Below are 13,574 nucleotides of genomic sequence, written 5' to 3'. Positions count from 1 at the left end.
ATTACTCTTATCATGTACAGTAATATCAACTGTACCTCCTCCTATATCAACTACCATATATCTCTGTGGAGGGGACCCTGATACTAGGGAATAATACTGTGCAGCTATAGCAGCTACTTCTGGTTCTAGAGCTAATGATAGCTTCTCAGGATTAACCTCCTCTGGACGTGGTAAAGGGGAATCAACTGGAGTGAACCTTGTTATACCAGGAGCATCAGAAGTGAGACCAGCCTATCATATTAACATAATGAAATACAAAGCATGTATTAGGTTACCATATAAGCAGCTTCTCTCATCATTCTTCTTGCTCTTGCTTTCCATATAGCAGGAACAGTAATGACCCAATCAAAATCAGTTGTTCTATAGTCTCCTTTCAAATGATCAGTCAGTAGCTTCTCCTTGAGGTGTGTCAGTATAAAAGCTATAACTTCAATAAGATAATAAGAACCACCAGTGAATGAAGAGACTTGAGTAGTACGACCTAATGACTAAGAAATGATGTACATGTAAGTAATTTTAGGTACATCAATATAGACTCACTTTATCTCTTTCCAGTAATTTTTTTATTCTTTCAAAATAAATGAAACTCTTGGCATCTTTCTTTATATCATTGTACAAATTTTGTGCTTTATATCCAACCCCAATTGTTTCAACATCTGCTCTCCATCATCTTTCATGATTAGTATAGCATTAGGTACTCTCTCATAAGTACTGTGAAGTGGTACCAGTTTGATGACTCCATCATTTGTACAAGTATATGCTACTGATAGTGATGATGTCCCAAAGTCAATAGCTGCTATACATTTACTTTCTTGTAGTACAGGGGTGGCTCTTGGTATCTTCTTAGCTCTTAACAGTGGTGACAATGGTCCCTTAGATAAAGCCATGATCAGAAAAGTAACCTGCAGCTAGCTGCTAAGATAAATTTGAGTGGAACACACATACAGTTACTGCTTTTCATGTTGTATTTTGTGGGGTGGTCCCAAAAGTAGATTTATCCCTAGTGACCTCAAATAAATGATATTCACTATTAGCAATTTTTGGAACATGTATTCCACCATTCATTCATTCTCCATTCACTTATATAACCATGCAAAAAAACATCACTTACAATTCATTTTTATTGTGTTTCTAGTGTTGCTGATCGGAGTTTTAATGATATCATGCAATATCCTGTGTTACCATGGATACTAGCTGACTACACTAGTACTACCCTAGGTAAGGCTATTATTATTTATTAATCATTTATTAATTGTCATTATTATTATTATTAGATTTAACAAAACCGGATACATTCAGAGATTTATCTAAACCAATAGGAGCACTGAATGAAGAGAGACTAACATTCTTTAAAGTATATGAGTACATTAGAAGGTAGTATTAATTAATTAATTAATATTTTAATTGAAAGGATCGTTATGCTGAGATGTCTGGAAGGAAGTTTCTCTATGGCACTCACTACTCAGCACCTGGTTATGTACTGTACTATCTAGTCAGAACTGGTTAGGAAAACCTATTTATCTTGTACCTCTACCTTCTCTCTCCCTCCCTCCCTCCCTCCTCCCCCCTCTCTCTCCCCCTACAGCTCCAGAGTATTTGTTGTGTTTACAAAACGGACGATTTGATCATCCAAACCGACTCTTTCACAGGTGAGGGGGGTGTGGTAGTGGGTGTGGTTACAGTTATTAATAATTATTAATGATATATAGTGTATCAAGGACATGGGACAATGTGTTAACGGATCATGCTGATGTGAAAGAAGTGAGTTTATTTTTTTACATTTATTTATCTTATTTATTTTTAAAGCTCATCCCTGAGTTTTATCAACCCCCTGGAGATTTCCTTCTCAATTTTCAAGTAATTTCAAATCAATATCACTTACAATGACAATCATACACATTTAACTGATATTATTATTAATATTATTACATTAGGGGTTAAATCTAGGCATCAGAAGTGATGGTGATCGTGTTAATGATGTCATACTACCTCCCTGGGCTAAAAGTATGTATAGCTGGAAATATTGGTGGAAGCTATAATATACATGTACATGTATTAAGGCTATCATACACGATGCAACATGTTGCACCAAGTTGAACGGTTGTCAACTTCAAGCAACATGTTGCATGCAACAAAATAGGGCATCATACACGGTGCAACATGTTGCATGCAACAAAATAGGGTATCATACACGGTGCAACGTGTTGCATGCAACAAAATACGGTATCATACACGGTGCAACGTGTTGCATGCAACAAAATAGGGTATCATACACGGTGCAACGTGTTGCATGCAACAAAATAGGGTATCATACACGGTGCAACGTGTTGCATGCAACAAAATAGGGTATCATACACGGTGCAACGTGTTGCATGCAACAAAATAGGGTATCATACACGGTGCAACGTGTTGCATGCAACAATGTTGCATCGTGTATGATAGCCTTAATATGGTGATTTGTTAAAAATTTGTAATTGATACATGTAGCTCTTAAGCAGTAACTTGCCATTGAAATGGTACATTTTTATGGGCCTGCTACTAATAGTTTCTCAGCTTTACAGTGTAATCAGTATTAATAATATAAAGTATTGTATACGTTCAAATTTTTGAGTGTTTAAAATTTAGTGTTTTTAATGAAAAATTAATATTTGTGTGAGCTAATTTTTGTGTTCTGGCCATAGTCTACGTACAATAGAATGACATTAGAGGTGGCTTAAATTTTGTGGAGCACGAAAATAACGAAATTTAATGCACCTCAAAAATTTAAGATGCGTACAGTATTATTATTATTATCTACCAGATGCTAGAGAGTTCACCAGTAAGTGTTTGGAGTCCCTGGAGTGTGAGTATGTATCAGAGAGACTGCACAATTGGATTGATCTTATCTTTGGATACAAGCAACAAGGGACTGAAGCTATGAAAGCCAATAACTGTAAGATGATGTTAATAATAATATCACATGTAATGATAATGAAGTTATACTGTTTCACAATTTCTTTGGCAATTGTTGCGTGAAAATTTTCAATTTTAAAATTTTTCAATAAAATTGGTTTAAAAAATATTTAAGCTGCTCAAAAATCAAAGGCTATAGAGCCCATATTTCTTATATCTTTTCTCCTCCTTTCACTCTGTTCCTCACTTTCCTCTTTCTCCTCCCTCCCCCTCTAGTATTTCATTATTTAACGTACGAATCATCAGCTGCAGTTGATCATCAGTAAGTGAACATGTAGTACATGAATATTTAGGGTACAATCGGTAGAATATTAAAGATATTGGAGATACTATGATAGCAGCATTAATACGCTCTGTATCTCTAAACTAAAACTAAAACTTCACCACTACATGTACATGTACACGTACCGTATAGCTGGAAATATTTGCTGGAATTTAATTTTGCTGTTTGCTGTTCATCATAAAAACGCACAATTTAATTCCGCAAAGCATTATAAGTAATGGGTGTATCAACAGTACACGCCTACACCAGCAAAATTAAATTCCACAAACATTAAAATAAGCTATACGGGTACAAAATCGCAAAATATAATTCCTGCAAACTTTTCCAGCTATACGGTATATGACATATTACCATGTTCTTTTACATTGGTTGCTATTATTTCTCTTTCTCTCTCTCTCATTAAAGGTTTCTTGATCCAGCTATGAAGGCGGCCATTGAACTTCAGATTAAAGAATTTGGCCAAACACCAAAACAATTATTCAAAGAACCTCACCCGAAGCGTAGAACCAACTCAGACCCTAAACCACCAGAACCAAAGATTGAAACCGAGAGAGAACTGTCAAGAGAACTATCATCAACCGCCAGTATAGGGAGCTTCAGTGAGGACTGGGTCTTTGTACAGACTGATGAAGGTATGGGAATAGAAGTATAGGAATGAAAATATAAGAATGGGAATGGAAGTATAAGAATGGAAGCATAAAAATGGGAAAATAAGAATTGACTCTAATTGTAGAATAATAAATTGTAACCTTTTGTTAATTACTTACATGTACATGTATTAAATTACAGTATCTTTAGATGTATATTATTTATTTATTTATTTAATTATTATATTTATTTATTAGCTCCTCCACTTGAAGATATTAGTAAAGGTATTGCTAGTACATGCAGTGGATTGAAACTTAGAAAAATGCAGAAAATACACAAAGAGTTAGTTAATAATTAATATTATTATTTATTATTATTTAATTTTTAGTATCATATCTTGTGTGAGATTGTCTCATGATTGTAAATCAGTTTACACAGTATCACATGGTAAGACAATGGATGGGATGGAGGTTGTATTTTATAAATATATTGAGAATTATAAATATGTACATGTACATATTGATGTACTTATGCTGTGTAGAAAGTTTGAGCTGACTCTGACTTCAATTTTTCAAGTTATTGCCATTTTTAAAAAATGGCCAAAATCTAAAAAATACCTAAGGCTATTATAGCTGATGGATTTTCTGAAAAATGGCTCCGAAATCACCCAAAAATTTTGTTACATTTTCTGACACATAATGATGTCTTTATGCTATGTAGAAAGTTTGAGCTGATTTCGACTTCAATTTTTAAAGTTACGGCCATTTTTTAAAAATGGCCGAAATCTGAAAAATACCCAAGGCTATATATAGCCCATGGTTTTTTCTAAAAAATTGCTCTGAAATCACCTCAAATTTTTATTACATTTCCTGATACATATTGATGTACTTATGCTGTGTAGAAAGTTTGAGTTGATTCTGAGCTCAAATTTTCAAGTTATAACTAGTATTTTATTAATGATCATTATGTGTCTCATTAGATAAGTTGCTAAAGGTTCATGGAGTGAATGATGTATCAATGATTGGCAGTTTCTCAATATCAAGTCTAGTAAGTAATAATTATTTAAATTATGTATTATTTGTTAGTATAAAATTTTGTGAATTTGTCCAGATTTGTCATTTGTTGGTATAAATTTTCTCAAACCTTACCTTTTGCAACCATTTTTTCAAGTGTATCACACCCTTTTTGTGGAATTAAATTTTTCGAATTTAATGAAAGCATGAAATTAGTGAAATTTATTTCCAGTGAAATATAACCACTATATAGAATGTACATTTATATTATTTATTATTATTATTATTATTTTATTATTCTTTTCTCTTCTTTTCCTCCAGCCATTATCCAGTATGACTGTTCTTCCCAGTACTAGGACAGTAGCTGTTGGTTCTTGGGACAATAACGTGTATGTATCATCACATGATAGTCACATGACCTCTACCGCCCACTCACTGTAGGTATCTCTATTCCATTGAATACGCTTCAATCATTGATTCGTGTTATGCTCACGACAGCTCAGGTAATGGGAATAATTTTTAAATAATTACTGTTTAGCGGAAAATTTTGAAGGGAGTAAAATTTGGTGAATTGATAAAATTTGGTGATTGGCGGGTTTTACTTTGACAAATTTGTGGCCATGTGCCATTGAGCATGTACATAATGGCTCAAAATGTTGATTTTTATTTGGCAAATGGCCAGATCAAAACACCAAATTTGCCAAACTTACTTCCCTTTAAATTTCCTGCTATATGGTATAATATTTATTTTTAGTAACGTGCGTTTGTTATAAGAACGGTCGACTGGTCACTGGTTCATGGGACTCCACGGTTAAGGTACATGTCACCATGTGACTTCCGAAATGTGTACATGTACATGTACGTTACATGCAGGTTTGGGATTTTCCTTATGACAAGAATTCCTCTGGAAAACCTCCTCCACCTAATATGATAGTGAGTGGGCCTGGCTATATATTAATTAATGATTATTAATTATTTTAGGCCGAGTTAGATCATGATAATGAGGTATGGTGTGCCTATTTTTAGTAACATACAGCTGTGTCTATTTTTAGATTTTTTGTATTGTTTGAGTGATGTCATTGCTGTGTCTATTATTAGAAATTTGTTCTATTTTAGGTTACATCACTTGATATTAATAATGATGTCACTCTAGTAGCTTCAGGAGTATCTGATGGTAAATATATCAATACAATGCTGTATGACACAAATTTTTGACGGCTATAAATTTCGCAAATTTGCCTAAAAATCTATTTTGTGGATTTAATTTTTGCAAGTTTATGCCATCTGCCATTTGTGACCATAATTGACAAAAGGTACCTTATGGCGGATTTTAAAAATCATCTTTCTAATGAAAAATATCAACCTGTGAGTGCTCTGTTAGTCAACAATTGTTTCTATGAGCTACATAGTAACTTTTTGCATCCTCTGGAGTAATTTTATGATAAATGGAGCTCAGGAAGTTGGATTTTTTAGGCTATAAAGACCAATTTTCCTATCCGCCATAAGGTACCTTTTGTCAATTATGGTCACATTTTATACAATAATAATTTAATTTTTGCGGAAGTAATTTTTGCAAATATTCAAATAATAGCAAAACATGTGAAATTTTACAGCCCTTGAAAATTTTTGCACTATACAGTATTTTACTTCCTTCCTCCCTCCCTCCATTCATTCATTAGGGTATTTAGCTGTATGGGATATTGAACATGAAGCAAAAGAATTTGAATTTAAAGGTACACAAGTATTGTTAATTAGGTATATTTATTTATTTTAAAATTTTTATAAACAGCTCATGATAATGATGTATTATCAGTGACCTTTAGTCCTGGTAAGTGTCTAGTATAAATGATAGTGATTTCACTTGTAGAATGAATGTACATTGTACCAGTACATGCATTCAATTTTATTGTTCCTCTCTCTCTCCCCTCTCTCCTTCAGATGGCTCTAGTGTTTGTACTACTGGTGCTGATGGCTTTATTAAGTTATTCTCAGTGAAAGAAAGATCAGAATCAATTGCTGTGAAGAGAGAAGAAGCCTACTGGTAATAATAACATCACTCACTACTCCTTCTCTCTCTCTCATCACTTCTCCCCTTCTTCTCTCTAATACCTCTACACCATAATATCTTCTCTACCCATGTACATCGTTTCTCTCTCTCTCTCTCGACTTTTCTCTTCTCTTCATTACATCACATCTTCTCTTTCTTTTTTTCTTTCTCTCTCCTCCAGTTGTGTAGTATGGTTACAGTCCCAGTTATTAGCAGGTGGTATGAACGGGTCATTATCTTTATTGGACTCTAATACACTCAACATTATATCAACCATTAAAAATCACACAGGTACATCTACTATTATTAACTTTGTTTTATTATTATTTCCAGATGCTATTACGAGTATTGACGTTTCTTTGAATGACAATATCGTTGTGACTGGAGGAAAGGATAAATGTCTGGGGGTGTGGTCACTTGTATAAATAACAATCATTTTTTATTTTATTAATAGAACTTTCTCTCTCTTTTATTCTCTGGCTATTGCTTCTCATCATAATAATAGTAATAATAACTGTTTGTTTTTCATTACATCATAATGATGTCATTATTAATTAATGGTGTGATTGTGATAGATTGGCAAAACAATTATAAAAGGCACAGAGCTTGAGAAATAATGATAAGCTAGCTAGAGAGAAGAAAAGAGGAAGTGTGTGTACATTATATAATGCTTTCAATATGCACGCGTAGCTATACCAAAACTTCTGTAACTGTAACATTCTTTTGTGTTACATGTACCACGGTATGTACACGAACAGTATCTTTCATCAAACAAATACATTTCATTTTATAAGATATGTTGTGTGTATAGCTACACGTGCATATTGAAAGCATTATTGGCAAAACTTCTATAAACTGTAAAATCATTCTTTTGCGGTACATAAACAGTATCTTTCATCATGACTAATACAATCCATTTTATATGTGCATAATGTGTTATTGTATCATTAACAGCTATAGTATGTTATCATAGCAAGCAACATTTGTGGATTTGTGGTTTGGATCTTGTAAGTAGCCCATTGCCAATACAACATATTGCTCATACATTACTCTGAGCCTACATGTATTACATGTATATAGATATACCGGTACCTGAGCCTATTTAGTATTTATGAATTACATTGAGATAGTATATACTAATACTTAGTCTGATTCATCTGGTTGGCAGCTTAAGTAATTTGTGTGTTGTAAAATAAAGTAAACGCATGTAATAATCTATTATGTGGGATTATGTTACTACAGTTATTATTAGTCTTGTTTTGATAGAAAGTCACAAACTGTTTTCACTTCTTCTCCAGTGATACTATACTGAGCTCTTGCTTGTATCTCTGTACCACTGAAATCCATGAATACGTCATATTCTCTCTCCTCCCTTGGTAGATTATCAGGATTAGGAATATCAAGTACCAGTTCACCAATCTTACGTACTGTTAGTTCACCTTCTTTATCTCTTGTATACTGAACTCCATCATCTCCTGTACAGTATATAGGGATATGAGCTTTTATATCTTCTTGACGGCCAGGTATAAATGTAGCTTTATATTCTTCATCCTTAATTGCTTCTCCTTTGAGTACAAATACCTTAAATATACATGAACAGTATTCTTCATGATCTTCTTTATCCTCAAACACATAATCTTCATCATGTATTTCTGGGTTAAATATAGCATTAACACTTGTCCCATAAGTAGCATCAGCAACACGTGATTGGATTATGTTAGGATCTTTCCTCCACATTACTGCTCCTCTTACTACAGCAAGATCTGGTTGTACAGGACACACTATATTACCACAATGCTGAGTGATAGCTTCTTTTATCTTTTGGCTAACAAACCTACACCCTCCAAACCCTCCTACCAGATAAACTGTATCGATAGGATCTGTTAAGTGATCAAATGCTTCCCTCATGCACTCTATGATCTTATCAACTGTGGATTTGAATACCTTTTCTTCTAATAGGTTGTGTCCTATGCTTAATGAACCATCTTCAGGATCGTAATCCATATTCACTTGCTTTGCCTTTTGAAGCTTGTCGTTGCAATAAAAATTCATTAATTTCATAGGTAAAATTATTGCTATTTCCTCCATATCTTCTTTTGCATCTCCAAATAATTTTTTCACTTCCTCAAAGTCTTCATAGAAGAGTTTATTGAGAGCAGCTTTAGCATTAGCATCTGATTTTATGAAAGCCTCGAAACCTTTATCATCCAATACTTCTTCTAGTATTGCTGATAATGCTTCATTGACAGTAGTACCCCCCCAGGTGTTCCCCATTGGTGGTAGTACTACACTAATTCTCCCATTACTCTTATCATGTATAGTAATATCAACTGTACCTCCTCCTATATCAACTACCATATATCTTTGTGGAGATGTTCCTGATTCTTCTGAATACTTATGTGCAGCTATAGCAGCTACTTCTGGTTCTAGAGCTAATGATAGCTTCTGAGGATTAACCTCCTCTGGACGTGGTAAAGGGGAACCAACTGGAGTGAACCTTGTTATACCAGGAGCATCAGAAGTGAGACCAGCCTATCATATTAACATAATGAAATACAAAGCATGTATTAGGTTACCATATAAGCAGCTTCTCTCATCATTCTTCTTGCTCTTTCTTCCCATATAGCAGGAACAGTAATGACCCAATCAAAATCAGTTGACTTGTACTTTCTTTTCAGATGATCATCCAGCAGCTTCTCCTTGAGGTGTGTTAGTATAAAAGCTATAACTTCAATAAGATAATAAGAACCACCAGTGAATGAAGGGACTTGGGTAGTACGATCTAATGACTAAGGGATTATTACTTAATATAACAATTGTGCATCATTATATCATGAACTCACTTCATCTCTTTTCAGTAGGTTTTTTATTCGTTCAAAATATATGACATTTTCAGAACCCTTCTTCTTCATCTTGCTATATGTACTTTGTGCGTGATGTCCAATTTCAGAAGTTTTCCAGTAATCTTGTCTCTCTTGATCTTTCTTGATTAGTATAGCATTAGGGACTCTTTCATAAGTTTTGTGAAGTGGTACAACTTTCACATCTCTTGTTGGATTCAACCGCGGAGTGGTGTATGCTACTGATACAGATGAGGTCCCAAAGTCAATAGCTGCTATACAATCGCTATCTTGTAGTATAGGAGTGGCTTCATGTTTCTTCACTATCTTGTCAGCTCTTGCCAGAGGTTCCAATGCCCCCTTAGATGCCATACCCGTAACTAAAGCTATATAGACCCCTTTAGGCGAGAATTAGTTTGTGATACCGTATATACAAAGAAATAATATTGAACGGATTTTTGTCCGCCATGTTTTACGTCAAAGTTATGCAGAGTTTCAATGGCTGATGTGCAAAGTAGAGCTGTTTTGCCAATAAAACTTTTGTTGTGCTGAACTCAGGACTATGAGAGGCTTCATATCAACTGTTCTTTACTATAGCAAGATATTTTGAAGACTTAAGAAGTCTGGGAGAGCCAGAACGATCAGTTCTTGACTCTCTGTCACAGCCCAAAGAGGAAAGCAGGCTCATACACAACAAGAGTATTGCACTATACTCCCTAGGTTGGCTCTCTTGGCATCTTTCTTGACTCTAGAATAGTTTTTAGCTTCAAAATGTAGTGACCAAGATCTCCAGGACACAGAAAGCACTTGCTGCTTGACGTAAAACATGGCGGCCAATTATTGTGTGTGGGTGTATACCGTAACTGAGATGATATTCATTGCAAAATTAATGATATTCACAAGCATAGGCGGCTGCAGGGGCAGGCAGGCAATGAGGGCAATGCCCTACTAGAATTTCTTACCGGAAAATGACATCATCATAATTAGCAGTTAATTAATAATTATTTAGTAGTTATTACATGGAATATAGCTATTTTAATGACAAAAACTGTATTATTTTGCTCAACAAAGTGAGAATTAGTAGAGAATAAGCTGCTAACTGCATGGTTTAATCACAGGAAGCCAGTCAACCACTTCATAGGTCCACATCTATGGTTAGCCTGACTAATCTATGGCCACTTCAGGAAGGTATAATCTGCAGCTAGAATAACTGACTCCTTCATAATAGCAGCTTCATTATTAATCATCATAGTCAGCTAGGACTTATTCAACAGCTAAATCACCTAGCTAATGATACTCTATCATTGATAGAAGTCTTTTAGGTACTGAATTTTCTCCTCTTGAACGCAAGAATGGCAGGGTAACTCTTCATTGAGAATTTCAGTGCCTTTTTCAACTTGATTTCTTCACAAAATGCTGAAATAGAAGTCTTAAACGAGCATGCGCAGTATAAAAGGGGGGTGGTCTGCCCAAAAATGGAAGCAAATATTCAAAATGGCGATTACACATGATAGAAATCTTGATAACATCAGTTGATTTACATAGTAACAGTAAAAGTAAGAGGCTACAATTGCCTGGCCTCTTATTTCCACATGTTTCTTGTTCTTATTTTCTGACTAAATCCACGGTTAAGTTGTTTATAGCGAGTCATAGTAAACAGGCCGAGCTTCAGAACGATCAAGGACTCATTCAGGATGACTTTTAACATCGAGTTTGAGTCTGCCGAAGAGAAAGGTGCCTTTAGTCATAATTTAGAAGATTTTCAATCCTTGCTATCTAAGAACAAGCTAGATAGCTTTGGTCTGTTGACAGCCATGTTTAATTTTATAGTTTTAGTTAAAGCTGCATGATGCATGGCTCTTTTGAGTCTTCTGCTGGTATAGGGAGTTAGTAAAACTGTCTGTACTCTTCTAAGAGTCTTTTTTAGATCTTGTAGATGCCTGTGGTGCTTGCATTCTGTGATTCTTCACTGCCCATTTTTAATTACATTCTAAAGCCACCCGCCATTTTTAATTGACTGGGCAGCCCACAGGCCGTGCTCATGCTCGCTCGGTGCTGTAGCAATCATCACGTAAGGTGGAGCAGTGGTTATATTCTGCACATGCTCGTTTAACAGTCTTTAAACACAAACAAGACATGTGGGTGTGGCCATGGTCACACCATAGATACATAGATAATAGAGTAAATGAAAGGGATTGGAAACGGGGGCGTAGGCTAGTTGATGTTGCTATTGGTTACCGGCCCAATACCTGGTTGATTTCCCATCTCCTCCATTAGTGAGGCTGTACTGCAAGGACTTCGAAGGATATTTATGGAAATCCAAGAGGACGCTTACTTATGATATACCTACCGTTCCATATAGAAAGTTTAGGACTACCTGCAGCAAGGTTTTTACTTCTACAACGCTATTTTTCAACGAGTTATAGGTACAACAAAATTTTTTCATTTTTCATCCTTTTTCTGTTGTAACAAACTCATGCTTCATGGATTCTAACTCTAACTAGTATCATTCCATATGCAAATTAAGGCTCTTTCATATGATTATAAAGATCTTGTATCTTACTCTAGCTTGTTTTCAAAAAAGGGATTATAATGACAAAAAATACATTTTATGGTTTTAAAAGAGCCATAACATGAACATAGTAAAATTATCTATACAATAGAAAACAGAATTATTAAGAGGAAACATTAGGCTTCTTGATGCATTAATTCCACTTGCATAGGAACACTTGTTCGCGAGATATTGTTTCTAAGAGAAAAAAAATCAAGGGTAAATTGTGACAAAAAATTTCAACGAGCCTCTGTCAGCCTAGCAGCAATACAAATGAATGGAGGTTAGGCTACGCCCACGCTTCCGTTTCCAATCCCTGTCATTTAATATCTATGATAGATATTAGAGTAAATGAAAGGGATAGGAAACTTCCGTTGCGTGGGTGGATTATTCCATTGAGATTATTAGGTTGCCTAGCAACTTAAGCTAGTTACCCCTGGCCAGACTTGCTCTCTCCATCTCTGCAGCACTGATTTTCACCTATAGCACTCGCATAGTAGTGATTGCAGTGCCATACGATACTTCAAAGAAATCAGCTGTTATACCACTATCATGCTGTAGCCAAAAATAGCAAGATTTACGCTCTTCTATTGCATTTATTAGCGATTAAAAGTTTAAAAAGTACTAGTTTGTTCTTTGGTCCCCATTATCTCAAAAGCAATATTATAAACGAAAGATTTAAAGCAAGCCCCTATTAAAGAATTCTTTTCTTTAGGTCTTCCAACTTTAATAATTCCAAAAGCTTGTTTTCTCGACATTTTATGCTCAAAAACAAGTAAACTTTCCGCGTTTAGTTGGGTACCATTATCTCACTGCTTGAACGAGTAATGACTAAAGAGACTTCAGATACAGAATCTAGATGAGTTATTCTGGGTCTTCCGCCCATTATCTTGTCTTTGTGAAGCATACTTTTGCTATTACAAGGGACGAATTATGGCCTAGTCAGGCTAGTCGCCCATTGTAGCGATGGAAAATAACAGCTAGAGTATACTAGTATCCGGATTCCTCCGCTTTCTAGGGTAAATAGCTTGATTTCCCGGGAACGGAAGTTTCCTATCCCTTTCATTTACTCATAGATAATAGAGTAAATGAAAGGGATTGGCAACGGGGCGTAGCAGCAACAGGAAATGCGGGTTGGGTTACCACGTGACAACCATCAGTGTTTTGGTTGATTTCCCATCTCCTCCATTGGTGAAGTTGCTCTGGCAGGATTTCGAAGGAAATTTGTGCTGCTCCAGGATAGCGCTTGCTTTTGATATATAGCCTATTCCACATAGAATTTTTAGAGCTACCTGTAGCA

General features: G+C 35.2%; 2 protein-coding genes across 2 annotated transcripts in view; one reads left to right on the top strand and one right to left on the bottom strand.

The window, feature by feature from the left end:
* The window catches only part of LOC100631579 (protein FAN-like), a 14,410-nt gene extending 7,046 nt beyond the window's left edge, over positions 1–7,364 (top strand). Inside the window, exons 6-29 of the mRNA XM_011407425.2 lie at positions 1,136–1,218; positions 1,275–1,354; positions 1,412–1,502; positions 1,586–1,649; positions 1,710–1,761; positions 1,807–1,857; positions 1,935–2,004; positions 2,801–2,932; positions 3,169–3,214; positions 3,641–3,867; positions 4,081–4,165; positions 4,212–4,270; positions 4,803–4,870; positions 5,158–5,225; positions 5,278–5,339; positions 5,591–5,652; positions 5,710–5,769; positions 5,818–5,841; positions 5,953–6,010; positions 6,516–6,569; positions 6,626–6,664; positions 6,775–6,877; positions 7,065–7,174; positions 7,217–7,364. Of these exons, the coding sequence (XP_011405727.1) occupies positions 1,136–1,218; positions 1,275–1,354; positions 1,412–1,502; positions 1,586–1,649; positions 1,710–1,761; positions 1,807–1,857; positions 1,935–2,004; positions 2,801–2,932; positions 3,169–3,214; positions 3,641–3,867; positions 4,081–4,165; positions 4,212–4,270; positions 4,803–4,870; positions 5,158–5,225; positions 5,278–5,339; positions 5,591–5,652; positions 5,710–5,769; positions 5,818–5,841; positions 5,953–6,010; positions 6,516–6,569; positions 6,626–6,664; positions 6,775–6,877; positions 7,065–7,174; positions 7,217–7,308 (1,840 nt within the window). The 3' untranslated portion in view covers positions 7,309–7,364. The remainder of the gene's footprint in view (positions 1–1,135; positions 1,219–1,274; positions 1,355–1,411; positions 1,503–1,585; positions 1,650–1,709; positions 1,762–1,806; positions 1,858–1,934; positions 2,005–2,800; positions 2,933–3,168; positions 3,215–3,640; positions 3,868–4,080; positions 4,166–4,211; positions 4,271–4,802; positions 4,871–5,157; positions 5,226–5,277; positions 5,340–5,590; positions 5,653–5,709; positions 5,770–5,817; positions 5,842–5,952; positions 6,011–6,515; positions 6,570–6,625; positions 6,665–6,774; positions 6,878–7,064; positions 7,175–7,216) is intronic.
* A 680-nt stretch (positions 7,365–8,044) lies between these two features.
* On the bottom strand, positions 8,045–10,559 carry LOC105313752 (heat shock 70 kDa protein 12A-like). The gene is made up of 3 exons (XM_019999854.1): positions 9,727–10,559; positions 9,460–9,672; positions 8,045–9,415 (listed from the first exon to the last, which is right to left on the bottom strand). Exons 1-3 carry the CDS (start codon positions 10,093–10,095, stop codon positions 8,132–8,134), a joined length of 1,866 nt encoding a protein of 621 aa, XP_019855413.1. The 5' UTR covers positions 10,096–10,559; the 3' UTR covers positions 8,045–8,131.
* Positions 10,560–13,574: the final 3,015 nt, after the last annotated feature.

This window comes from Amphimedon queenslandica, unplaced genomic scaffold, assembly GCF_000090795.2.
Source record: "Amphimedon queenslandica unplaced genomic scaffold, v1.1 AMPQUscaffold_13232, whole genome shotgun sequence".
NCBI classification, from domain to species: Eukaryota; Metazoa; Porifera; class Demospongiae; order Haplosclerida; family Niphatidae; genus Amphimedon; species Amphimedon queenslandica.
Note: the sequence above shows the minus strand (reverse complement) of the source record. Positions and strands in the feature narration are given on the sequence as shown.

Coding starts and splice junctions, on each gene's coding strand:
- LOC105313752 (XM_019999854.1), bottom strand. CDS start 10,095: ATGGCATCTAAGGGGGCATTGGAACCTCTGGCAAGAGCTGACAAGATA. Junction 9,673..9,726: donor ACCTACTGAAAAGAGATGAA/GTGAGTTCATGA, acceptor ATAATCCCTTAG/TCATTAGATCGTACTACCCA. Junction 9,416..9,459: donor TGAGAGAAGCTGCTTATATG/GTAACCTAATAC, acceptor TTAATATGATAG/GCTGGTCTCACTTCTGATGC.